The sequence below is a fragment of the Mchenga conophoros genome, linkage group LG9 (assembly GCF_057382185.1).
Source record: "Mchenga conophoros isolate Kocher_MC1m ecotype Shallow Benthic linkage group LG9, M_conophoros_male_GT1.1, whole genome shotgun sequence".
Lineage (NCBI taxonomy): Eukaryota > Metazoa > Chordata > Actinopteri > Cichliformes > Cichlidae > Mchenga > Mchenga conophoros.
In genome coordinates, this window is record NC_140534.1 from 25,119,121 (window position 1) to 25,144,221 (window position 25,101).

At 46.0% G+C, this 25,101-nt stretch overlaps 1 protein-coding gene across 3 annotated transcripts; it reads right to left on the reverse strand.

Moving 5' to 3' along the window:
* Positions 1–764: 764 nt before the first annotated feature.
* Positions 765–24,615, reverse strand: boc (BOC cell adhesion associated, oncogene regulated). Of its 3 annotated transcripts, none has more exons than XM_085287146.1 (18): positions 24,366–24,615; positions 12,180–12,308; positions 11,250–11,522; positions 7,738–7,884; positions 7,056–7,199; positions 6,666–6,959; positions 5,511–5,783; positions 5,161–5,426; positions 4,911–5,076; positions 4,497–4,565; positions 4,014–4,223; positions 3,484–3,659; positions 3,180–3,402; positions 2,881–3,069; positions 2,587–2,789; positions 2,414–2,496; positions 1,994–2,142; positions 765–1,846 (listed from the first exon to the last, which is right to left on the reverse strand). In XM_085287146.1, the coding sequence occupies exons 2-18, from the start codon at positions 12,289–12,291 to the stop codon at positions 1,677–1,679; spliced, it is 3,147 nt and encodes a 1,048-aa protein (XP_085143272.1). In that variant the 5' UTR covers positions 12,292–12,308; positions 24,366–24,615; the 3' UTR covers positions 765–1,676. The 3 variants fall into 3 exon arrangements, with proteins under 3 accessions (XP_085143272.1, XP_085143273.1, XP_085143271.1); XM_085287147.1 differs by lacking the exon at positions 24,366–24,615 and adding an exon at positions 19,003–19,120 and having other exon boundaries at positions 1,990–2,142; XM_085287145.1 differs by lacking the exon at positions 24,366–24,615 and adding an exon at positions 19,003–19,116.
* Positions 24,616–25,101: the final 486 nt, after the last annotated feature.

The following is a 25,101-nucleotide window of genomic DNA, read 5'->3' on the forward strand; positions in this document are numbered from 1 at the left end:
CAGCCTCCCGCCGCTCACTCCTGACTCTCTCTTCTGATCTATACATAGTGATGATCAATTAAACCAAAAGTTTTAGATTTGGATTCATCATTTCATCAGACCTGTTGACACTAATTTTCAGTCCTGTAATGTGGCAAACTGCAGCCTTTTCTGTTTCCCTTCCTTAAGAATGGTTTCATGACAGGAACCCTTCCACCTTCACAATATGATGAGGCTTCAGCAAACACTCCGTGGATGAAAGGACTGGACGTATCTCTCAGGTCAGGAATCAGGTCTTTGTGCATTTCTTCCTCTTTCTTCAGGATATGATTTCCAAATATTTATCTGCTGTGAGGTTTTTAGGTCTGTTACTTCTTGTTTTCCACTTGTCTAATTTCCTCACTTTTTTGAAGAACACTGCACACCTTGCTGAGTCTTGCGAATGCATTTTACAGTCAACAGCTTTTTGGGAATCATTTTGTTAATGGAAAAAAAAAACTTTTATACCCGTCAACTGTTATCGGTGAAGTTTGTTGCGGATTCAACTAAAGAAATGTGAACAAATTGAGTTTTTGCTAAAATTATAAGTGTGTAGACAATCCTGGTTCACCCATTTGTATGTTTGGATGATTCATTATGAGTGTTAAGTGGCTTGACAAGCAAAAAACAAAACAAAAACATTTCTCTGAAAATGAGTAAAAATGCAGCCAATTTCCAAAGAAATTTTCTGAAAGACTTTTAAAAAGCTTAAAGAACTAATGCTCAAGATTCACAAACGACTCGACTCAATTTCATAAGCATTTATTTACATGCAATAGTGCTCCAGCATGTGCAACCACAGAACAGCTACACTTTAAAAAGAAAAAAAAAGGGAGTGTAGATTCAGGATCTCCTTCATTTTGATTGCAGATGTCTCTGTCAAAGACTAACACTTATGTACCGACCAGTGAGGGAGGAATAATACTGACACACCTGTCGCAGCAGCCTCACCTGGCAGTCTTTTGGTAACCAGCAAACAAGTAAACACAGAAATGGTTGCAGTATAAAGTTCAGCTTATCAATGACTGAGTTAAAGACATTTTCCAGAATCTCTCCCATTCAGTGATTTAAAAAAAATATACCAAAACAAAATAAATAAACTATACAATATATAATCTCTTGTACACTACTGAAACAATGATTTATGTTGCATACACTTGTTAATAGTTTGTTAATGACGAACAATGCATAATACATTTGTGTTACTGCTATACAGAAATGACCGAGAACGTGATATCGCAGAGCTAAACAGCACCTCGTGACAGCATCAGACTGGGTCCGATTGTGTTTCTGTCTAAAGCTAAGTACCTAAAAGGTCCAGACTAAGGATGGAGGAAGGCTGGGAAAGACATGATTGGTGGGGAGGGTTTAGTTGTGAAGTGCTGAACTGAGAGGAAGTCCCTGGAGACTCCAGACTCTTCTTCACACAAGGAATAAAGGTCTCAAATGCAGACAGACAAAAAGACAACATACTACTCCCTTTGTCCGTGACATAGCGTGAGGAGATCTATGAATAAAAAGTCACTTTCTTTTCAATATGAAAATAACCTTATATACAGTATAACCGGACACTTATGTACAAAAGCATAAATATATAAATATCTGTGATACAAAAATAAATATTTTCTCTCTTTTTGTTTACGGTTTATTTAAGTCTCTCATGCATCTGTCACGCTGGCCGTCCCCTCGTCCTCGGGGGACGCTTCATTTGGGAGGATGTTCACTTCCTGTATAGCTGCATCTTGGGATTGTGGCGTTGTGGCTGCTGAAGAGGATGTGGTGAAAATCCCTTCGTCCTCCAGAGAGAGAAGCGGGAAAGATGCCGGCTCTGCGGTAAAGAGAGAGGAATGGTGAGAAGATGACAGGAGGATTCAACAACAACACCAAAACAAAGGCATCCTTAAAAGATGCTCGTTTGGTTGATAATAAAAGAAGAACATTATGAGCAGATATTAATGGAGACATCCTCACATACTTGGAGCGATGTCCTCCGTTTTGTCTCCACCACAGAAGCCGCCATCACCTCCCGCGTCCTGTGAGTTTAAAAGCTGATGTGGGGAGTTGAGGAGCTGGAGAGTGGAGTCATCTGGAGAATAGCAGGAGTGCTCAGGATGATCAGGGCCACTGAAGAAAACAAGAAAAACATATTTATTAGACTTTTTTTTATTGTCCATACCAGTTGTGACGTTTGGGATGTTCAGCCAACAAATTTCTTCAACATTTATCCAGGTGTTCAGTTTAAATTCTTGAGCCTGTTGGTCAAAATTCAGTTTTCTTGCTCATCAAATCAGGACAAAAAGGTTTTTTTAATGTCACTAGTTCATATTGGTAGAATTATTTTACGGTGTTAGTCCAGTACATTAAAAAGTAAATAAGTGTTATAATGAAAACACACCTGGTAGAATAGTGGTAAACAGGCAGGTGTCCATTGGGCTGTTGCAGCAGCGTGTCACACTCCATATCACAATCCACACTATCCTGCACAGACAGACGAGCATACATTAAATATTCAAACAAAAACTCGTGGATAGTATAAAACCTAGTTTTGTTTTTGTTTTGTTTTTTTACCTGCTGGAGGCCAGGCAGGCAGTGCTTAGGTTTGCCATTTGGTGTGTATTCTCCGTTGGCGGGGTACACGCCATGTGGAGCAGTCATGTGAGTATCCAGCGGGCAGTGGCCCACTAATGCAAGTCCCTGAAGAGGAACCATGGTGTACTGACATGACGACATGGGGGCGGCCACAGCGGGGAAGCACATGTCGGTTGTTTGCTCTGAAATGAGGACAAAACAGGAATTACACGGATGTGGACGGGGAAGACGTTAATCCCTGTAAAGACTCGAGGAACGGCAAAGTGCACTCACTCTGTTTGGCCCAAGCCCGCCACAGGCAGAAGGGGATGAAGGCGACAATAATGAAGACGAAGGCTCCCAGGACAACGCCAACTATGAGGTAGGGGAGGTCGCCGGGGCGAGGCACACCTACACCGGGCGGTCCATACCGAGGGTCACTGGGAGTCTCTGATGGGAGAGGCTTTTGGGAGTTAGGACGAGCTGTAGAAAAAAGGAGAAAGAGGAAAAAATTTAACTATTAGCAAAGAAACTCTTTTGTAAAAGACAAGACCGACTGACTGCGACAAGCTTTCGCCAACAAAGCACCTCACCTTTTGTTTCAAGGATGACGACATTGCCAAATTCGCTCTCTCCCTTCTCGTTGAAGCTCTGCATCTTGATGTCGTAGGCGGTCTCGGGCTGCAGGTCCGTAATCGAGTGCCAGTATCTGTCCCCTTCCACCACATCCTTCTTATAGTCGCTGTCATTATCGCTGTCTGTCGGCCGGTAGTAGATGTAGAAACCGTAGATGGGCGTGTTGTTTACTGGAGTGTACTGTCGAGGGGGAGAATAAATCACATTATAAATCACTGCAAGCTTGTTTTTGAAATCCTCAATCTCCTTCTGGACACTCACCGTCCATTTGAGAATGATGGTGGTCTCGTTGATGGCCTCATTATAGGTAATGTAGGGTCCATCGACGGGGCGTTCGTGTGTTCTCCCGCCAACCACCGTGTATGCCTTGGAAGGGGCGCTGGGAGGACTGGAACCAATCACGTTCACCGCTACCACACGGAACTTATAGGACGTACCTACAGGGAGAGGAACGGGCATTGTTCATCTCTGGGATTACAACCAGCCAGTGGCGCTTTCCCATTGTTGTGCTGATTAATGAGGCTTGTTTTCACTTTACTGTCTGTTTTCTTTGAGCAAATGCGATGCTGTGCTGTGCTTTTGACTGATGGCAACAATTACTGAGATGATTGAAACAACACTCATTATGGTGATAAATTTTGCAGACCATGGGAATGTAATTATGTGGACATCATTGTTGTAATGATATGGTACGACATGTCCTACTGCTCCCCCCACCCCCACCGAGCCAGAGTAAACAGCTTTGAGCAACAACGCTACGGTTTTGAAAAGAGGGTGTGAAGATGGCTGACCTTTCTCCAGGCCCGTGATCTCCACGGAGAGTCGCGACGGGGGGATGTTCTCCACCGCCGTCACCCAGTCCTCTCCTGCCTTCTTCACCTTCTTGTACTCCACCCGAAACGACTGGATGGGGAAGCCGCGGTTACCGCGAGGAATCCAAGTCACGTACGCCGACGTCTCAGTCGCTGTGGAGACCGTGGGCTTGTCGGGGGCTTCGGGAGCTGAAGAAAAGCAGGGAAGAGTGTCAAATGGAAGCTACAAACAGGGACAATATACTCAAACTAGTGAGAGAAAGTTCAACAACGGTCACGTTCAGGACTTACTGGGAGCTCATCCTTCAGGGAACAGAAATGCAAGAGAAAGTGAGACTTGTTAGTGAAAGGAGAAGGTGAAACTGTATCTAGCTCTGTTCATAATCAAAGTAATAGATTTATTAGTATTGTTAATCAGAGAGGAGTTTGTCTCAGTAATACACAGGACTGTTGAGAGCTTACGAGAGAGGCTTGGTGAGGGGACAGAGGGAGTCTTTGGAGGATCATTTGACACTCCCAGATTTTTGCGACCTGTGGACAAAAGAGATAAGGCACCACATCATCTTAAAGAAATATACTCCAAGTCATTTTTAAAGGAAAGGACTGGTGTCACTTTCTGACTCCCTGAGTCTGAGAAGTCAAAAGTTAAGATGTGTTTAAAGCTGTCAAAATAATGATTACCTTAAAGTGCCTCAGTGTTTAGCAAACATGACTCAAAACGGAACAAATAAGGGAATTTCTTGGGGACTATTTTTTTACAGGCAGATTATGCAGCAGCACGCTGATGTGAACTGACCACAAGTACCCGGCATGAAAAAAAAAAGCACCTGGCGCGAAGACTGAAGGAATCTAGTAGGATAACAGCTGTTGTTGTACCTTTGCCGGTTCTGAAGGTCATCATGGCTGGTTGTCCCAGCCCTGCACAGTTCTTGGCAGTCATCTCGACCTCATACAAGCTGTCCGGCTGCAGCTTGGATAGAGTCAGCTTATGGAGAGAGCCCGGGATACTGGTGGAGGTCCAGTCTGCAAGAAGTTCTCCCACCTGAGAGGCAGAGCAGGCTCAGTTACTAACACAAGAACACATGTGTGACTCTAAAAAGTTTAGACGATGAGCTTCTTGCAGTACCTTTCTGTATTTTATCATATACTCCAGTACAGGAGGTCCATGCTCGTGCCGCGGCTTCCAGGTGAGCTCATAATAGTCAGCCTTGCCTGTGCGTGGCTGACTGAGGATGATGGGGGCTTCTGCAGGCATGTACCCTGGAAATTCTGAGCAGTCTAGAGGCAACATGGCACCTGCAACCCCCGGCCTCACAGGCGGCTGCTCTCTCAGCACCTTGTCTGGGCTGAGCGGGCGGTAAATGGAAGGCAGCCTCCCTCGGGATAAAGTCCCTGTAACGAAACAAGAAGGATGACATCTAACATCTGTGAAATAAAAGAAAATCATCAACAAATTACCAAACTGAACCCACTCACCGGTTGATACGGTGATGAGGCGAGCAGAGGCCTGTGAGCTGCCCACCCCGTTCTCAGCCATGCACTGGTACAGCCCGTCATCCCGGGGGCCCACTTTGGAGATGCGCAGCCCCCGGGAGGTGAGGCGGTGGCGAGAAGACTGGGCGAGCGGCTGGGCGTTGTGGAGCCACATCACAGAGGGAGCGGGCTTACCGCGGGCCTGGCAGATGAAGCGCACCGTGTCGCCGTACACGACTTCCCGCTGCTGCAGCTCCACCATCACCTGAGGAGGCTCTGCAGGGAAAAGAAACACACAAAGGAGAGAGGTGAGGAGGCCGACCTGAAACTCTGTGCATATGCATCTGTGTGGATCTAGGAAACATTTGACTATTTTCTGGTATTTGTAGACCAAACTACTAATCGAGGTAAACTTCGGCGCTTCGGTGAATACAATCGTTCACCAAAACACTTAATTGATCTCCTGATTCCTTAAGATTGCTTTACAAGTGCCAAAAATCTCCAATATTTACATTTTTATATAACTATTTTTGTCTCGCTAAACATCCAAACCCCAAAATGTTCTAACTATAGTGGAAATACTATGAGCTGGAAACAACATGGTTCGTGTTCTTGCTTGATAAGTGACTTAATCGATTCTGAAAACACAGTTGTAGTGTGTGTGTGTGTGTGTGTGTGTGTGTGTGTGTGTGTGTGTGTGTGTGTGTGTGTGTAAGGGGGTGTGTGGAGCCAGGCTGGGCCAGCTAGTTGATGGTTGGCTGCTTGTGAATGGGGGAAAAGACAGAGCTCATTACAGCTACAGCAGCACTCTGGCTTTAATTAGAGCCAGCTGCAGAGAGACGAGCCCACAATACATTCATACACAAACATGCACGCACGCACACACACACAGAAAATCACTGTAAAAACAGTCATCCATAACCTAGACACACTCAATCAAGTCCTGGTGCAGAATAGAGAGCTCTGTCTCCACCAACTCTGTGTTGCAAAACACCGCCCACACTGCTCCTCTCTCACACACTCTGTACATACAGACCCCGTCTTGCCAGTCCGCCAAACAGGAGTCGATGTAATTATTAAATCCATGACACGGAAAAAACTTAAAACAAAACAAAAGTACCTTGTAGAGTCAAACAAAAAACACTTCATTTTACTCACCAAACACTTGGACGTCATAGAGCACCACGGCAGAGCTGGCCGAGCCGATGCCGTTGTCTGCCCCGCAAGCGTAAGTGCCCGAGTCTCCCTCGCCGACTGCATCGATAAGCAGGTTGCTAAGCAGGAAACGCGTGTTGTTGTGGAGACGCAGGTCCTGCCCGTCCTTTGCCCACGTGACCTGGGGAGTTGGGATGCCACTGGCCACACACTCCAGCACCAGCCGCTGGCCTTTAGTCACCATGATGGAGCGGGGTGCCGGCGGGTAAATGATCCGAGCCGCTTCTGATGTGGAGCCTGAAAGAATCGAGGCATTGTGCGTGTGAGCACCTACGAGTAAAATGCGTCCCCGCAAGACCAGAATGCCATGCTGAATGAGCAATAGTGACTCACGGCGTATGCGCAGACGATCAGCAGAGGTGGACGTTTTAACCTCCTGAGTGACGGGGTTGTAGGCAGCACACTTGTAGGGTCCCTCATCATCACGTGTGGCATTGGCTATCTGCAGGTTCCCTGATGGCATGATGAGGTAGTTCCCTGCAGGACCAAACAAAAACATAAGTCTGAGTGAGAGGGGTGCAGAAGAAAAGCAGAGAAAATAATCAGAAATACCACAGAGACAAAGAGGAACCACAGAAAAACCGAGTCCATGTTGTGAAACAGCGTGGGTAATATGAGCCCTGTGTGCCATTCCAATACATAGCTGCACTTCCAGCTGAAGCCACAGAGTGGCACTGTCGAGTCTGACCCAAGTGAATGCTCTTCAACGTGGTATTCATTTCCTCACAGATAAGGTAGATATCAGTACCTACAGCTCCCAGGCATCATCAGCATACCAGCTACAAACCACTGGAGCTTTTCTTCTCTTCCAGGCAACTTAGAAGTAAATAGTTTGAAAAATAAACAACTGCATTCCCATGTTTCAACATTCTCCAGATAATGCCCTTATCGGTGGTTTTACGATGGGTCAGATAGCAGGATTATAGCATTCCGGTAAATTACGAAGATAGTATGGGAATTAAGGAGAGAGAGTGAATGCTATAAAAGATCTTGAGGAATTAAAGCAGCTGGTTACCTTTGGATGTTTCCAGCCACTCCTGTTTGACGCTGTAGCGAACCTGAGCCTTGGGCTGGCTTTCGGGGAGGTGACATTCAATAACAGCCGTGTTGCCTTCATCCACTTCGATCTCCTGCTGGTCATCGGGCTCAAAGTCCCGCAGCTCTAAAAAACAACAAAGACATGAGGAGAAAAGTCAGCGCCGTCTCATAGCTACAACACATTTCACCCTTCTTTCATCATCTTAATATGCAGTGTAAATCACGTCTAACTGCACATGTATACAGTCATTCCTCGGCTTCAGATGTACAAAACCGCAATATTCAGAGCAATAATAACTGTGCTGTTCCCATGTTGGGTGTCTCTCATGTCAGTCCGACTTTGCTGTGTTGTAACCACATTCCCACAGCTTCTCTAATGTTCCCTCTTTTTGGAAAAAAAACTTCTACCTCCACTTCTTTCCCACTGCTCGTCTTTACGTGATCCGCTGAAATTCGCAGGAATTTTAGGAAAGCACTTCAAGCTAATTTTTCTGGTGTCAGTAACATTTGAGTAGGCCACATTAATCTTGTCAAACATTATACCGGGGGACTGGAGCCGGGTCAGATTCTGTGGGAAATGGTGGGAGTGGGGATTACCGGGGCCATGTGCTGTGACTGTGTCCCACAGACACACGGTCTGCACAGCATAGACACTTATCTGGCCCCCTGACCTTCTAAGCCCCTGCCTGAGCAGCCTGGAGGCCTGGCATTGGGGGGAGGGGTCAAAGGGGAGAAAGCGCCATCCTATAGGGTTTCATTGCCATTTTATAGATTTGAAGCAGAGAGAACCTAACATGAGACAGAGAGAAGAAACAGGAGCAAAGAGAACAGCACAGGAGGGGAAAATAACACCCAAAGAAATTTGTCATTTAAGGCGTCCAACAGTGAAATGAAAGATAAATAAAACTTCTCCAGGAACGTAATTAAACGTCTGCCAGCCTTTGTTGATTTATTCTTAACAAACACAGCCTCTCCATTCTTTCCAGAGCTGCTATAACTGGGGTGTTTTTCTTGGACCCAGCACACCGAGCTGCCCGTATGCACACACAGTCAGCTGATGAGTCTTTGTACACCTCTGTGCAGCAGCAACAGGAGTCCCGCACGCACCCCTGAGCAAGGTACCGTCCCTACACACTGCTCCCCGGGCGCCTGCTTAGTGGGCTGCCCACTGCTTCACTGAGTGAATGGGTCAAATGCAGAGAAAAACAAGTAATTTCCCCATGGGGATCAATAAAGTATCCATTATTATTATTATTATTAATTCAATAAGCAAAGTTTAGTTAACAGTATCTATTGATAGGGGCTTTAAAGTGATTTACTAAAAGCACTGAACAAACACATTCACTGCGGGCAGTCGATTTATCCACCACGCACGCTGGATCTGCCCCCTCTGCAGGCGCCTGGGGGAGCTTTAATAGGCGTAATGGGGGAGATTGTCTAACACGCACGCACACATTAACAACAAACACACAACACAACCCTATGCCTGTGTCAGCTCTTATTCTGAAAGATGAGAATCCCAGCCAGGACATGTCAAGCTTAGCGGGGTGTGTTGAAGGGGAAAAAACCTCAAGGATAGGCCGTGTGGCGCTCCATTTGCAAAATCAATCAGGTGCTGTTTTTACAGACACCCCTTCCCCCACCTCATATCTCCCCACTCCACCTTCCTCCTCCTTCTCTTGGCTGTTTCTCCCAAATTCCTTCATATACACCTTTTAACGCCCCCTCTCACAACTCTACTGCCCCGCATTCTTCACAGGAAAAAGAAAAATCCCCTCACGGGTGCCTCTCAGGTGTGCACGCGAGCGCGCGCATGTGATGTTTCTTGTGAGTGCATCCTGCATGGATGGAGGATTGATGGCATTCATAAAGTGAAGCAGACCTCCCGCACCACGGCTGCTTGGCAGGGCGAGAAGGAGCGAGAGAGAGACAGTACATTCATCATCTTTATGTGCAGCAGCAACAGGAGTCCCGCGCGCACGTCTCTGAATTATAACACGTTATAGCAACGTGTTGTGCGTTCACGTTGTGCAGATACATGTTTCTACGGCAAAAAAAAAAAAAAAAAAAGGAGGAGGGTGATTGTCTGCACAAGAATTCAAGCGGGGGAGCTTTTAAGTGATGCCAAGAAGACGCAGATTTTTCGGAGTCGGATAGTGTGGAGGGTCTGGAGTCAACGTATCCTGATCACAAAAAAAACATGTGCGTACAACTAAGAGGGCTCACAAGGAAAGGCAAGCACGTACACACTCCCCACGGAGCAGTTCCTTAGGCGGTTTGGGGGTGGCCGAGGAGAAGCAGTTATTAAATTAAAGAGGCTTTTTTGGGAAGGCAGGGCGAACAGACTGGCTCCACATGTGGTTGTCCCAGTGTGATTCATCCACTATTGGAGCAATCAATAACTTTTAATGCCTTTGTAGCTACAGCCTCTGGAGAAAACCCAAAGAAAAATAAGAGCGAGAGAGGTGAAGATGACAAAAAGAGGAGGATGAGGAGGAGAAAGAGAGAGAGGGAGACGGCGATAATGAAAGGAGGCGAGCTGAGAGAAAGTGACAGGGTGAAGAGTGAAAAACGTGCGAGGGGAAATGCGTGTGAAGATGATTGTGGAGGGATCCGAGGAGGCAGAGAATGTGACACCACGTCTCGTCTCGTGTCAGGATCTTGTCTCGACTGGCCTAAAAACAGCTTCCAGTTTCTGCAGCCGCATACATCACATCCCTACGCGTAAAACAATACTGGTAAAAGCACCCTCCCCACCCCCCTAGCTAATGGTGTGCTCTGCTGGGGCGTATACCTATATCCTCTGTCCACTCTTATCTCCACTCAGCCCTCAGCACAATTACGGGGCCATAACTTCTGGCGAGTCCTGCTGTCGGGCACTGCAGTGAGGAATGTGGTGTTGTGGGGAAAGCAAAGGGCCAATGAAGGTAGGGGGGCCTCCAAGCTAAGTCCTGCTGGTCCCCTTTCCTCCCCCCCACTTGCTCAGACTGGCCCCTGGGTCCCCTTCATTCCTCCAGCTCAGGTTTCACAGTTTCAGGCCCCCTTTTCAGTCCCACAATGGATATCAAATACAACACCGTACACTAGCAAAGCACTAAAAACGTCAGCATGGGGAATCATTTATTTTAACACTATTAAATTGACGCAGCTGTTTTTTGTCTGAGTACACAGAAGAAAAACTGCCTGACTGTGCAGAGTTAATCCACTTATTACTGATGTGCAACAGATTCTCACTGGAAGGACCAAAACTGCAGTAGGTTTATATTTTTTTTCTCCCCAAAACCACAAGTAGTGGAAAAGTACGAGGTTTACAGTGATGTACTGGTAAAGGTTTAAAGCAAACAAATGCCGCCCCTTCACTGCTTTTGTTCTACTTAGAGAGAGAGAAAGAAAAAAAGTCCAACGCGTTCTTTGGATATTCTGACAAACCAAAAAGGGGCCCCTTTGTTTGTGTTTATTTGTCACAGCTTCGTGTGGGTGGCTACTCACTGGCAGCAGTGACGTTAGCAGGCACACTGGCTAGGGCTCCGGCGCTGGTGCTGGCCACACACTGGTATCTGCCAAGAGTCTGATTGGAGAGAACTGGGATGAACAGGCTGCTGGGCCTCAGCACTACACCCAAATCTCCGTCTACCAGCTCATGGCCGTTGAGGCGCCAGCTGATGTTGGCGGAGGCGGGACGGGCACTGCAATGCAGGGTGACGCTGCCTCCCAGCTTCTGCACCACGGATGTGGGCTCTTCGTTGAACGCCGGCACCTCGTCTGAGGAAACGATTAACAACAAGGATTCAGATGCAAATTAGAAACTCTTCATGTGAGCATGCGTATAAAAGATATTTACACGTCGGGGAACTGATATGTATGTTTGCCATCATTTCTTTTCTTGATTAGTTGGAAATCCAAAGCAAAGTTTGACGTGATTAAACCACAAAATTTCCTACAACAGACCAAGAAAAGCAGCAAATTCCCAGACAAATGTTTGGCTTCTTTGGTTGCAAATTTTGCTTGAATCAGTGAATGAGCTAATCGCCGTGGCTCCACATACAATACTTGCATTATTTTTAGTGGCAAGAACAGCTCATGCACACTATTCCCGCCTTCCAATTTCTTTCAAATAAACTGCTGTACCTGCTGCCAGACACATAACATCTCACTCGCTGTGCCTCAGCCAGAATATTTTGTCCCTGGCAAGGACTTACTGTGCATCAGGTGTGTAAAGGCACTCAGTAACTGAGGGTAGAGTGAGGTAGAAAACTGCCACAGCAAATTGTGACTGAGGGCATGAAGACAGATGGATGGAAAAAGGAAACATTTTCATTATTACGTTGCTTACTGTTAATACACAGAGAGAGGAAATAGGCACTGGGATTACAGTGAGAGTGGGGTCCAGTACTTCACAAGCTAATGTTGTTTACTCACCGGTGAGTGAAGCGCCGCTCTGCAGGCAGCACAGCAGTACTGCGCCAAGAGCGCACAACACTGGAGCCCTTCTCTTTTTCATCCACGGAGTCCAGTCTTGCTTTCCAGACATCTTCCATACACTACCCCCTGAAACACACAACAACAGGAGGTGGTTAGAAAGGTCACGTACAGACTCTGAGCAAAACAGGCTTTAGTCAGTTTGTTTCAGTCAAACCTGACTGAAGCAAACAGGCAGAACTGCACCGAGACACGCATCCTCCATCTAAACAGCGCGCAGCTCCCTCTGATTGAATTTTACTTGTATACACACGTGCACGAACAGGCGGCCGCTAACGAAACACAAGCCAGGCGAGGCGGCGCGCTCAGCAGAAAAACTCCAGACACAAATAAAGTCTTTCTTTTCTGTCAGCCCCCATCTCACCGTTGACCCCATCCCCTCCCGCTGCGCCCGCACCCATCCAGCCCACGCTCATCAAAGGGGCGCCCTCATTCTGCGTGCCGTAACCCGACCCCTCCACCTTCCTGCTCAGGTGTAACCGATACAGGTAGAGCGGTATGAAGAGAGGGAAGAAGATAGAGGAGAAGACTAAAACACACAGGCTGCTTTCAAGAGTTTGGACAAAGAGCAACTAATGAGAGGTAGTAGAAGGGAGGGAGGCACAGGGTGGAAATGTATATATATCCTAGAAGTAAGGAGTGAGGATAAGATGGATACTTAAAATACAAATAGAGAAGTTGCTGGTAATGGTTAGTCTATTAACGGTTAATATAGAAAGAGGGGAGCTTTTCTCTCTCTCCCCTTGCTGCCAAGTTTCCCAAATTCTTTCCTGTCAGGTTAAACTAACAACTTCCCGTCAGGATGAGGAGGGTGGTCCTGCAAAACTAAATCTCCCCTTTCTCCCCACTCACTCGCTCTCTCCCTCACATGCACGCATGTCCTCGAACATACAACGGTCCCGTGAGGAACCTGCAGAAGTGGAAGCGGCACGCAACTTTGAACATGCATTTTTGTTCTGAGCTTAATAAGGCAAAGGGGATGATTAATGAAGCCTGCCTGCACACCAACGCGCTCACACACAGAGAAGGGTCCCAAGGCAGGACAGTAAGAGAATGGAAACTTTTACAGTGCACCTTCATCATCTAATGGTAGCAGTGAAGAAAAAAAGATATATATAAGTTTGGCTGCCTGGCACATGAAAACGAGCAGAGCGGTATGGTGATGGAAAAGCAGCTGCAACAGCTCCACAAGGCCACACATCACTCTCTGCTCCGTTTTAATTGCACATTATGAATGTGTAAACAATTTCAGATGACTAATTCTCGTGCCATCAACAGCAACAAAGCAGCGCTCTGCGTGGAGAAGACAGCGTGGCGCAGTAATGATTAGTCAGCGAGTTTATTTACACCAAGAAACAGAACTTTTTTCTCTTTTTTTAAAGCTGCTAAACGCTCCAGTGTTCCAGTTGTTTTTGTATGCTTCCTGCTGGGTGTTGGATTTTAAGATGCTACAACCCCCGCAAAAGCAAAAGGGAACTGGATTTGAGTGGTAACTCTACATAATGCTATTAGCACTGATGCAAAATTTGTATTAATACCCTGTTAGACAAAAACTCCAATCACTGATTTCTCTAGATTCACACATATGTAGACCTTCTGTTTATCTCTCATTGTGACAAGCCCTCAAGAATGAGGATAACCCTTAGTGTCAGCCCTACATACATGTACAGTTTCATTTAATCACTGGTCCACACAAAGTGGCTCATCAGTAGCGGGCTCACTCTGTAAACAAACAGCACGCTACTGTGGGGACCAGGAGGGAGCAGAGCTGAAGGCCTGTGGCTTCTGTGGCTGGTCACTATATGGACACAACTCAGTACAGCTGCCCATAAAAAACACCTACATCTCTGTGGAGCACCTGTCCCGACTGTAAGAGTCACTAACCATAAACCAACTACACGCACAGCGGGACACGCTACCTCAGCGCGTAGCCCTCCCACATGTCCGATTTCTCATTCTTTTCAAAATAAAAGCACTAGCAATCAGACGAAGGACAGAGCTTTGTTGCAAAGGCACCTCGTACAATATCACTCCCTTAAAAAAAGAGCCCTGCTTCTCTGAGTGTGTCTGTTGGTCTGATTCATTAGCGAGCTGGGTCCTGTGTTTGCTTAGCGGATACCCTGCATCAAGATGAAGAGTTGCCCTGACATCCATGTCCAACTTTTTCCATCACTCCTTCCCAGAGAAGCCAGAGAGGGAAAGAGGAGCCTCCCACGCATCAGCGACACTGATAAAAAACAGAGCACACACACACAGACAGCTCCCCTAAATTAAAAGCAGTGTGCATGTGCACTGGTGTGTCTGTTTGTGCGCACATATGCCTGTGACTGTTTTGTTACAGCCCTACCATGAGGAACGACGCCGCATGGCAAACACATTGTGCGAACAGCTTTGCGGTATATGAGACATACTTTAGTGACAGTGCAAGAGAGGGAACTCTGTGAACTGTTCAAATCTGCCAGTCCCACTGAACAAGTATGACTAGAGTGGAACCATTTCTGTAGTCACAGTAAGGACCTGAAACTCGACTCGCTACAGTTTTGATGTAGACCAGTAAAAGAGACAGCAAACAATGACAGCGCTGTGATTTTTAGATTTTGGGTAGCTGTTTTAATATTTATCTTTTGGGTAATATAGCTATTTTTTAGTTCAATTAAGGATTTTGTTCATTTAAGTATTGAAATAAAAAAAGTCTAAACTTGCTGACATTATTGAAAGATTTTCAACCTACCCCTGCAACAGGTGGGCCTCCATGCAACATATGCATTAAATAAAATGTGAAAAATCAACTTTTTATAAGCATAATTGTGCATATACACTGCTACAGATCCATATTAAACAGAGTTTCTGCAGGATTTCTTCTATCAGATCCATTCTTGTGGTTTCAGCAGGTTTAGATTTTCCTACCCTCCCTCAGTGCCTTCATGTTCCCTTTGAAATTTAGGGAGAAAAAAAAAGAGACTTTGATGCTTATTACATCTATAAAGGTGTCAATAGAGAAAATGTTTTAATGGCACATATCCATGTATTGCACAAAAAATCCTTTCCAGACAGTTCTGTTCAAACCCTTTAAACTCATCTTGGTTTATCGTGATTAAAAAGTTCATTTTCATGGGAGGAGTTTTTAAGGGATTATCTTCGACTGCTGTGGTATTTTAATGGTCATCTCAGGGAGATCTTAAAGGTGTCTTGACTTGCAATTTGCTGTGAACACTTAATAACTTGCCTTCAGGACTAAGGAGTGATCACCTTAATAGTACGATTAAACATTTCTATCCAGGTGGGAGTGTCCTCAGGGGCAGAAACATATGAAAAATTATGAATGTAATTGTATGATGGCCAACCTTTTACAAAGTGCTTTCATCATATCACAAATGAGGGAATATGTTTTGGAAGAATTACATTCCATCCCTCCAGTAGAGTTACCATGCGGTGGACCAACACCATTGGTTACTGGACACAGATAGCTGTGGACAGCCAAACTAGCAATATACCATTTTTGTGTCCTCATGGTGTCCGCCTTGAATAGGCATCCATTCTTTGTGTCCTTGTTGTGCAGCATCTGCAAGGTCACGAAAAATTGGCAAGCACACGGATGTCTGCTCAGAGTCACGTGTTCGCCCTCGGATACCTAAATAAGCGTCACTTGAATTAAAACGGATGTTGGCCCATTTTGCATACTCTGAAACCAGAAGAAGAAGCTACTCTGTGCGGGTTCTTACTCCAACACCTGTTTGGAGAGGGCGAGGAGAAAGCACAAACAGCAGGCAGTGAGAGGTTGTGGCGGTGGTGTGCAGGCATGCATCACGAGCTGTAGGTATGCCGGTGTCTCATATGCCGTTGTGGGGCAGAGACACTTGACAGAAGTTCATTGTGAGCGTGCTAAGTAAAGACACCGGGGCCCCCGTTCTCCTGGGCCACTGCCGGTCCCATTGTGCCCCTGCCTCTGTGGATAAATTCATTTTGACAACCCTGCTAATTGGATAAAACCCGACTGGAGCCTCCTCCCCGAGCTCTCACATTCCATCTGCTTTCTAGCACGGAGAAGACGAACAGGAGAGAGAGGAGGCAGTGAAGGGGTATCAGGGTAGTAACTTCTCGTGAGGAGCTGAGCTGTTGAATATTTATCACCTCCCCAAAGTCCCCTCTTGCGCTCCCTCCTCCTCCCCCAGTTTTTACGTCTTTTTACAACCCGTGCGCTCCCCTCCACCCCACCCTATCCTCCCTTAAGGTTCTCCAAACACCACAAAGCCCCCCCTTTAGATAAACACATGCGGTGTCAAGTGTTAGGAGTGCCGGGGGTTCAACTGCCCCGCTCGGGCCCGCAGCCCACAATGCCACGCCGCATAGCTGTCATGCGGGAGGCCGGTTGCCCCTGGCGACGCTAACAGGCAGAACGCACCTTAATAGAGTGGAGAGTCATTGTAAAGCAGTGAGCCGGTGCACAGACAAAGACCCCGCAGACCCCTGGAGAAAGGGGAGACGCTACTCTGAAGGGTCCGGGGAAGAGCTGATGGGCCCTGCTCAATGACCAAAGAGAAGAGGGAGGGTGGGGTGGGGGGGGTGCTCAATGACCAAGAGGTTTCTGTAGTGGTGTGTGGAGAGTTTGTGGAGGCAGAGAGGAGGAGAGAGAGAGAGAGTTCGGTGCCTTTAAAGACTGATGTGAGCTGGGTGAAGGGGGTTTTATGGATGCAGGGGTAGGTGGGTGGGTGGAGAGGTTGACTGAGAAAGCTGAACAGCGACTCAAATTAATAGAGAGGATGTCAACTGGCAGGCGAGCAGGAGGAGAGAGCAGAGCCTCATCAATGAGCGGCTGTGTTCGAGGGAGCGTGTGTGAGAGCGTCGCTGAATGTCTCAACATATTTTCTCCTCATTCTGTCAATCTGTTGGCTGGCCTCTTAGCCTGGCCGGGGTTTTGGTGCTGAGTAAAGGAGGAGGACGCGCATGGTCCAACACAACCACATCCGGTTTACCATTAGACCATCACACAGGGCAACTACATAAAAGATGAGAAGGGGATTTTTATTCCAACAAATTCTCAAGAAAACACTGAGACAGGCGTCACATGTTAGCTGCTGGTCAATGACTTCCTTGTTCTGTTAAACCTAGAGTCCAACACCTAAAGATTTTCACCCAAAAGCTACATGGATTATTGACTAACCCGATTAACCAACTTTAGAAAGTCATTTATAGTTTCCTAAACCCCCAAAAAGACAGAATCAAAAGTCTTGTTTTGTCGAACTCGCAGTTTGAAAGCAAAAATATTTTTACTTCATTTTCTGCAATAATAAAAGGGAGAGAGGGAGCACATGCTGACACTGGAGATGCCAGCGTTAAACCAGCTAGTTTTGCAGATTATTCACTTAGCTGTTTCCGCACTAACTCTGCACATGGATTTTTTTTTTGGTCACCCAAAACGTCAAAACTCAAATATGTACATATAATCTGAATAGAACTGGGCAGAAATACATGCGGTTTTGTGTTAGTTACTTTAGTATTAATGCGTGTACCTCTGGATGTTGCCCATCTCTACTATAATGCAGATAATGCAAAAACTGAAGCGGACAACCTCCGTTGTTTTCCCTTCTGCCAACTCAACACCAAAACTTGGCAGAGTCTAAGTCTAAAAATCGATTCCCACCTCTCTTTCCACTCCCCCGCAGACAAGAGGACATTATGGAGTCCCCTTTGGCATAAAAATGCTGCCCAACAGGTGGAGAGGGGGCCAGCTCAAATCCTCCACTCAAAACATCACTCGTTCTCATGCCACAAAAATTACACATCAAAAGCATCCCTAACGAGGTTGAGAACCTACCCCCTCCTCCTTCATAATACGCTCTCTCAAACACACACGCACGCTTCACAAAGTATTAACGAGCTATACGCCCGTCCAAGCCCTCCTTCACCCCCTCCCCAAACCGACACTAACGAGCTACAGTGCGTCTCGGGGATTAACGAGAGGGATCTGGACAGGCCTGCCATGTAGAGGAGGGGGCGTTCTAATCAATTAGGCACTGAAGCATTTGCATAATTTAGATAACGAAGCCGAATTAACCACGGAGAGCTAATTATGGTGCCATGGTGAGCACATCCACCCACATTCTTCTGCCTGGTGTGGGATGCCAGCGTGCCCACCAAGGCCATGGGAACAGGGCTGGATCATAGAGGCTTCCTGGGGAGTTAGTTAGACCTGGAAGGATGGGAGCGAGGAAGAAAGGAGTAGAAAAGATAGAATACCAGGGTTAGGAAGACAAAAGAATAGAGAAAGATGTACAGAAGAACAGGAAGAAGGACACTGAGACCATTCCATATTCTTACTCCATATTAATAAGGAATAGTATCCATTATTGTTATGGAATAAGGATATGGAGAATGATTAAGATAGAAAGCTAGAAGAACAGAAAGATGGATAGAAACAGATGATAGAATTAAGGATACAAAAGCAAATAGAAGCATAGCAAAAATGTTAGAAAGATAGACGGCAGGATACAAGGACAGAAGGATGGATATAAAAAAGGATGATAGAAATAATTTTTTTTTAAAAAGAATAGAAGGATGCCAAGAAGGAAAGGAGGACCGATAGAAAAAAGGATAATACCCAGGATTTCACAGTACTCATCGCACAAACACACACGCGCGTGCATGCAGTTACATATTTCATTTACCCACAACCATTCTCTCCTTGCACAAGAAGCGCACACACTCAGTGACACATAAGCAAGCAATCACACAAACTCCTATTACATGGTAAAAGTATACTCACAGAGGCACATAAATATGCAGACCTCAGGAAGTTTTTCCAACACCAAATGTCAACACGCTAAAAAACAGGCTACCACTTATCCCAAGCCCGAGAAATAAAACGCACGCACGCCGCGGCATTCACGCATGCCAATATAGACTTTCATAGCTGTACGTATATGCAGCCTGCTCTTTGTGTGTTCCTGCGGCGCTGGGAGAGAGGGGAGGGAGAGAGGAGGGATACGGGGTGGGTTAAAGGGGGCACCCCAACTCTTTTGGCAGCTCATGCATCAGAGTGAATGGAACCAATTATAAATCAAGAGCAATTTCTCCCCATTATTCAGCAGGAACCGGGAGGGGGGGGACTGGCCCTACAACTCTCAGTGGGAGATGAAGGAAGGAAGAGAAAAGCAGAGCGGGTGAAATATTATATGAAAAACAGATACGAGGAGGCATTAGGAAATTGAGATAAGGTGGGGGGGTGACAGAAAGAGAGATGAGGGAATGGAGAAAGACTGTAAAGTTAGAAGGAGCAGGCCAAATGAGAAGGTTATAGGAAAAAACAGACATGAGGATGAATTGGGAAATGGATAAGAGGCAGGAACGTGAAGAGAAGGCGATGGGTTCGGCTGCGTCAACTGAGTTTGAGATGGTGCAATAGCGCCTGACAGCCTAGCTCATGGTTATCGAGTGAAAGCTGCTGCATCTCAAAGACATTCTTGGGAAGGGAAACAGCTGGAGGAGGCTCTTTTCAAAGAGAGCTCTCAGTTTCAGGAGCAGGATTTGTGAGACGCAGTAAAGCAGAGCTACCATTTGTCCTGTCACTCAAGGCCACGGATGTGCATTATCCTGCATAAAATAAAAACCTCATACAGATACAATTTGGACAGCAGACAGAGCCGCGCTGTCGATGGAAAATTCCAGCACTGATAACCTCAGGGGCCCAATACCTCACTAATCTGGTGCCCAGTGATTTATTCTGTTGAATCATGTCTTCTCCTGCCAGTCTGACATTCTTCGATGATGAGTTCTTGCTCTCTGGGGCAACACTTTAAATCTGATTATTGGTTGTAGCTCTGGGATACAACCCAGATTCCAGCTTTTTTTTTTTGTTGTTGCTGCTTTTATTGATCTATAACACAAGCTGGAGAAAAGAATACAACGCACTTATTATTCCAGCGTGCGTGCAGGCTCAGCGCGCCACACTCAGCGAGCCCGCACGCAAAAGGTGAGAAACTTAAGGAAACCAACGAAAGGGAGGAAACTTTTCCAACTGAGTGCATGAAAGAGAGCAGAAAGAGCAGGAACGTGACTGCGAGGCTTAAACCGAGCGGTTCCAGTCAGAATGCAATCTTAAGCATGTGTGTGAATGATCTATTAGAGCGTCTGGGTTGCTTTTGGCTCGTAATAACACCCCCCTAATCTTTGTCCAAATATCTGCTTTGCACACACAGGACTATTTGTCTGCACACACACACAGCTTTCTTACCAGAGTCTGGAGTTGATCAATGATCTAACAACACTCATACCGCACTCTCAATGTGCATTTGTGTGTGTGTGTTTGTGTAAGAGAGCGAGAATGAGAGTACGCCCTGGGTAACTTCATTATCCAATCAAGAACTTTTACTTTAAGCAGATCAACTCAACTAGTTTAAAGGCTTTGGATAATCTCTATAAAGCTGTTAAGACACTGGCTGTTTTTAATATACATATATGTGTATAAACTGAACACAGACGTGCAGATATGGTTTTGCAAACGTAGCCTAAAAGCGGGCTTCTGTAATGGAAAAAGCTGAACAACCATCTCTTGTTCAACAGACTTTTTCCCTTTCTTTCATTGCATCTAATTTATCTTCATTCCTTCTTCAATAATCTGCTTGATCACAGCCAAATTAGCATCTCCAACACTGTCAAAACTTTCTAGTTCCCCCCTTTTCTTTTTTTCGCCCACCTCCCTCCTCACATTCCTCTCTCCCTCTCACTCTGTGGTCCTGGCTGACAGGATCAAGAGAACAGAGGTATGCAGCCCCAGGGGAGGTGCCTAGACCCCGGCCACCTGCCAGTCCAGGTGTCCCTCTTTGGTTATCTGATGTCTGACTGGACACAGAAACCCTCCTGAGGGAACGAGGCTCAAGTCCAAGCTTCCAATCTGTCAGTGCGGGAGGACTAATGCACCGTATGTCAACAGGCCAATAATGTCTGGCAGTGGAAAATGAGGCAGCCTTATTTGGCAATGAGTGTGTTCCTCGCTCGTTTATGAAAAGTACATTAACCCAGAAAAACATCTGCTGAAATTATCAAGTAAACTAGTCACACTTCTCTCTCTCTCAAGTCTTTAGTAACCCTTTTTCTAATGCACTAATCTCAAAACCACCACGCAGGTGACAAGTAATACATTCCAGTGCAAGGAGATGATCTTGATGGGAGGGTAGCTACCACACACACACACACACACACACACACACACACACACACACACACACACAGGCCTACAGATTCTCTCTGCAGGCTGTTATGACTGCATGAGCGTACCTGCTGTCAGAGATGAAAGCGTGCCCCCAGGATGGAGCTTTTTCTTCTTCACCTTTGTCAATTAACACGGATGTTACACCCACTACAACAATGGGTGCTTTTCAGAACCACAGTGAGAAACTTTTGGCTCCCAAAACCCGAGCGCGAGCGCACAGCGGTCCTTATGGATCTGCTGGCTATTCGCAATCTTGAAATGCATCTTTAAAATCCATTTATGTCTGCAGACTTTGATTTAAACCCAGATGTGAAAACACTCCCGGCTGCATGAGGGGTTAGTTAAAGCCTGTCCTCTTTGCCTTCATATCTTACATCATACCTCAACATGGCAAAGTCAATTTGGAAGCAAAGCTAAGATACGAGTGAGAAACTCTATTTCTGTTGGCGGCAGACCCAAATCCACACAGTAACTTTTCCTCACAGGCTATAACACATACGAAAGCTCAGCTCCTATAGGATGGATGAAAACTATCCAGCAACAGGCAAAATAGGGGAAAACTGTCTGTCTGGCAGGTAACCAAGATCAATGAAATTTAATTTCACTGAAGAAAAAGAAGGTTCTGCCGGTAACAGCCACATGAAACTGTAACCGAAAGACAATAAAGCAAGCTTCCTGTCCATATAGTCTTCATTCGCAGTCCTAAAAATGTAAAAAAAAAAAAAAAGAAGAAGAAAAGCAACTTAATAGGAACATTGTATGGTTTTTTTAACATTAATTACAGTGTAATACACATATTATAGAGGCTTGAAACATGCCTGTGGTGCAGCATAATACATTGAGTCTGCTTTACTGTATGAAAGCATGTTAGTCTTCATTTACGAACCATCTACAAACAAGAAATGGCACCGCCTTGAGAAACATAACCAAAAACTTTTGAAAATGTAGTTTGGTATCAGAAGACTTATTTCTAAGAACTTATTTCGTATTTCTGTGAGAAATATCTGAAATGTTTGCTCAAAAATGTGTTTTCCCATCTTTAACACGTGGTTCGTGTTCACAAGTCAATAATGGTATGATGGTATTTAAACTTTTATGGGGAAATAAACTGTTTGAAAATGATAGCTTCTGCCCACAGTAGCAGCAGCTCCAATATTTTTGCTTAGTATTGCACAAGATTGATTAGCAACTCCCATAATTGTCCCCCCCCCATTCCCCACATCAGCAATCAAAGGGGCCAAAGCCCTGTGAGAAACAGGCAGATAATCAGACAGGAATCATTTAGTTCAGCTTTGATCCACCCGCCTGCCAGAGATGATCAACAAAAACAACAAACCCTGCTACCAAACAAGAGGCTCCTTTTTTACTGAGACCAATTAATTCGCCCAGAAGCTGTGCGCCTAATTGGAGGAGGCCAGGCCATTCGTTTCGACTTTTAATCCAAGTGACATTGATTCAGCGGGAACAATCGGGCCCTCTTGTCTGATGCCATGTCTGTCACTGAATCGCGAAGCCGTCCTCCATGCAAGGCAGTGGAGGCTAAATGTAGACTAATCCAAATAACAAAACGACACCTGGGGTTGGAAACTCGAGCCCCTGCGGCTGTTTCTGCAGGCCTCCATCCGCCTCCTCTCCACCCCTTACCTCCTTTCCCTCCACCCTGGGAGCCTTCACGGTGATGCAGCCTTTGGCCAGCGCTCAAAACTCGGGTGGGGGGATCAAGACGAACATTTAGTCATTAAATCAGACCTGGATGAGGGGAAGGCATCAGGGGAGACTCTCCTGACAGCGAGGCAGGATGCAGGGTTTCTCACCAACAGAGGTGCCAGTTTACTGGAGGCTTTAATGAGGTTAGTCTGACACCAGGACTTTGGTTTGGGGGTGAGAGGGAGTGAGTGGGACTCCACTCAGGTAGCAGTGTTTGGGTTTGTTGATGACAGCAGAAACATACAATCTGGTCGGGGCTTTTTTTGAGCACTTGGAGGAGGGTTGTGGGAAAAAAATAGAAGATTGCGGTCTAATGCGTAAACGTAACCAAACTGTTATGTTAAGATCCAACAACTTTGATAGCACTACATAAACTTCAGGGGGAGGGAAGGGGCAGGATTTTTAAAGATGGCTAAGCAGCACCGTAAAAAAAGAAATTAATTATTTATAAGAACTCTGAGAATTGGCTCTCGTTCTTTCTACTTCCTTACAAATCTACTCATCGGAGGTCACTGCTCACCCGCTTTTCTATACCTCACCACAACGATGCTGAGCATGAGGGTGATGTTGATGATATGGGGTAAATCTGGCAGAGCTCACCATGTCTGTCTCCTGTTACCCTATGGGAGCGACTATAGGCTGCGGCCTGCAAAACGTAGACACGTTTTCCCAAAGAAAAACGCAAGTATACCTAAACACACAGCCGTGAATCTCCGCGACGTGTTACGAGAGGTCCGTAGCTCTTCATAAACACGCATCGTGGTGAAATAGTCGCCAGAAAAGTGGGGGAAAACTTTGGGGGAAAATACGGACGCGAGACCAATCAGGGCGCAGGCTAAGTCCGAAACCAAAGTCAAATTTTTCCTTTTTTATATAAAAAGCAACTTCAAATCCAAAATCTGACCTCGAGGTGCGTCCCAATAATGCACGTCTGTGTCACGGGAACTTTGTAGCAGAGTTTTTGTGGATCATAAGGCTGGAGAAAGCGGAGGAAAAAAGCAAAACAAATGCGGCTATCGAAGCAGAGACGCCAGCATGAACGAACTAGTGATCAAACACCAAGAGTCGCACATTTCTCTGAAACAGAGTCACGGATGAGCCGGTGAAGTGCCCACAAGAGTCGGAAAACACGCAACATAGCCGATACGTTCATGTATAAAACTGTAACAACAGCGTAAAAAACACGGAGCGCACGAAGCGGTCAAACTTACCAAAACTGCACTGCTCGGCGCTCGCACCTCGTTTTAACCAGGCGATCTTCTCTTCGCGTCTCTCCTGCGTTTAAGTCCCCCAAGGAAAAAAAAACACAACAGTTTTCGCTTCTCTTTTCCCTCTAAAGCCTTTGCTGCTTTAGTAATTTACTGCGATGCCACCGACATTTTCTTCGGCTCCCCCAAGTTCTCACATTGAAAGGCCGTTTTTGGATGACTGAGCTCTCAAACAATTCTCCCTTTTGCGACGCCTTTTCGGGTCCTCCCACTTCCCAAGCAGGAGGAGGGATCTGAACAATAGGGACTGGCTCCCAAACTCCCAGAGCTGGGTAGGTACTGCACCGCCGTTTGCCCCTACAGAGCGTATGCACAGCGTATGAGGACTTTGCAGAGATTGTGCTTAAAAGTAAAATGTGTAGGGGTGTTTTTAAAATGCAGATGGAGATAACTGTGAATAGAAAATATTTTTTAAAAATGAAGTTTTCTTTAAACTTTGGTGTTCTTTAGGAGGAAAGTGCGCCCCCTCCCCCTCCTCCTGCTCTGTTCCCCCTGATTTGCTATGCCTCGGTCCCCACAGGGTTTGTATTGACCCCCGTCCATTGAGGCCTGTAGGCCCTCCAGTGCAGCTGTGTAAGTGCTGTGCTGTTGTTGTGTTGTTGTGGACGGGACAAGTGTAGTCAGGTCTGTGCAGCACTCACACACACACACACTCACTCTCATACTACAGTGATCACAG

Coding starts and splice junctions, on each gene's coding strand:
- boc (XM_085287145.1), bottom strand. Junction 2,790..2,880: donor GCGGGCTTGGGCCAAACAGA/GTGAGTGCACTT, acceptor TCCTCATTTCAG/AGCAAACAACCGACATGTGC. Junction 1,847..1,993: donor AACGGAGGACATCGCTCCAA/GTATGTGAGGAT, acceptor TCTTTACCGCAG/AGCCGGCATCTTTCCCGCTT.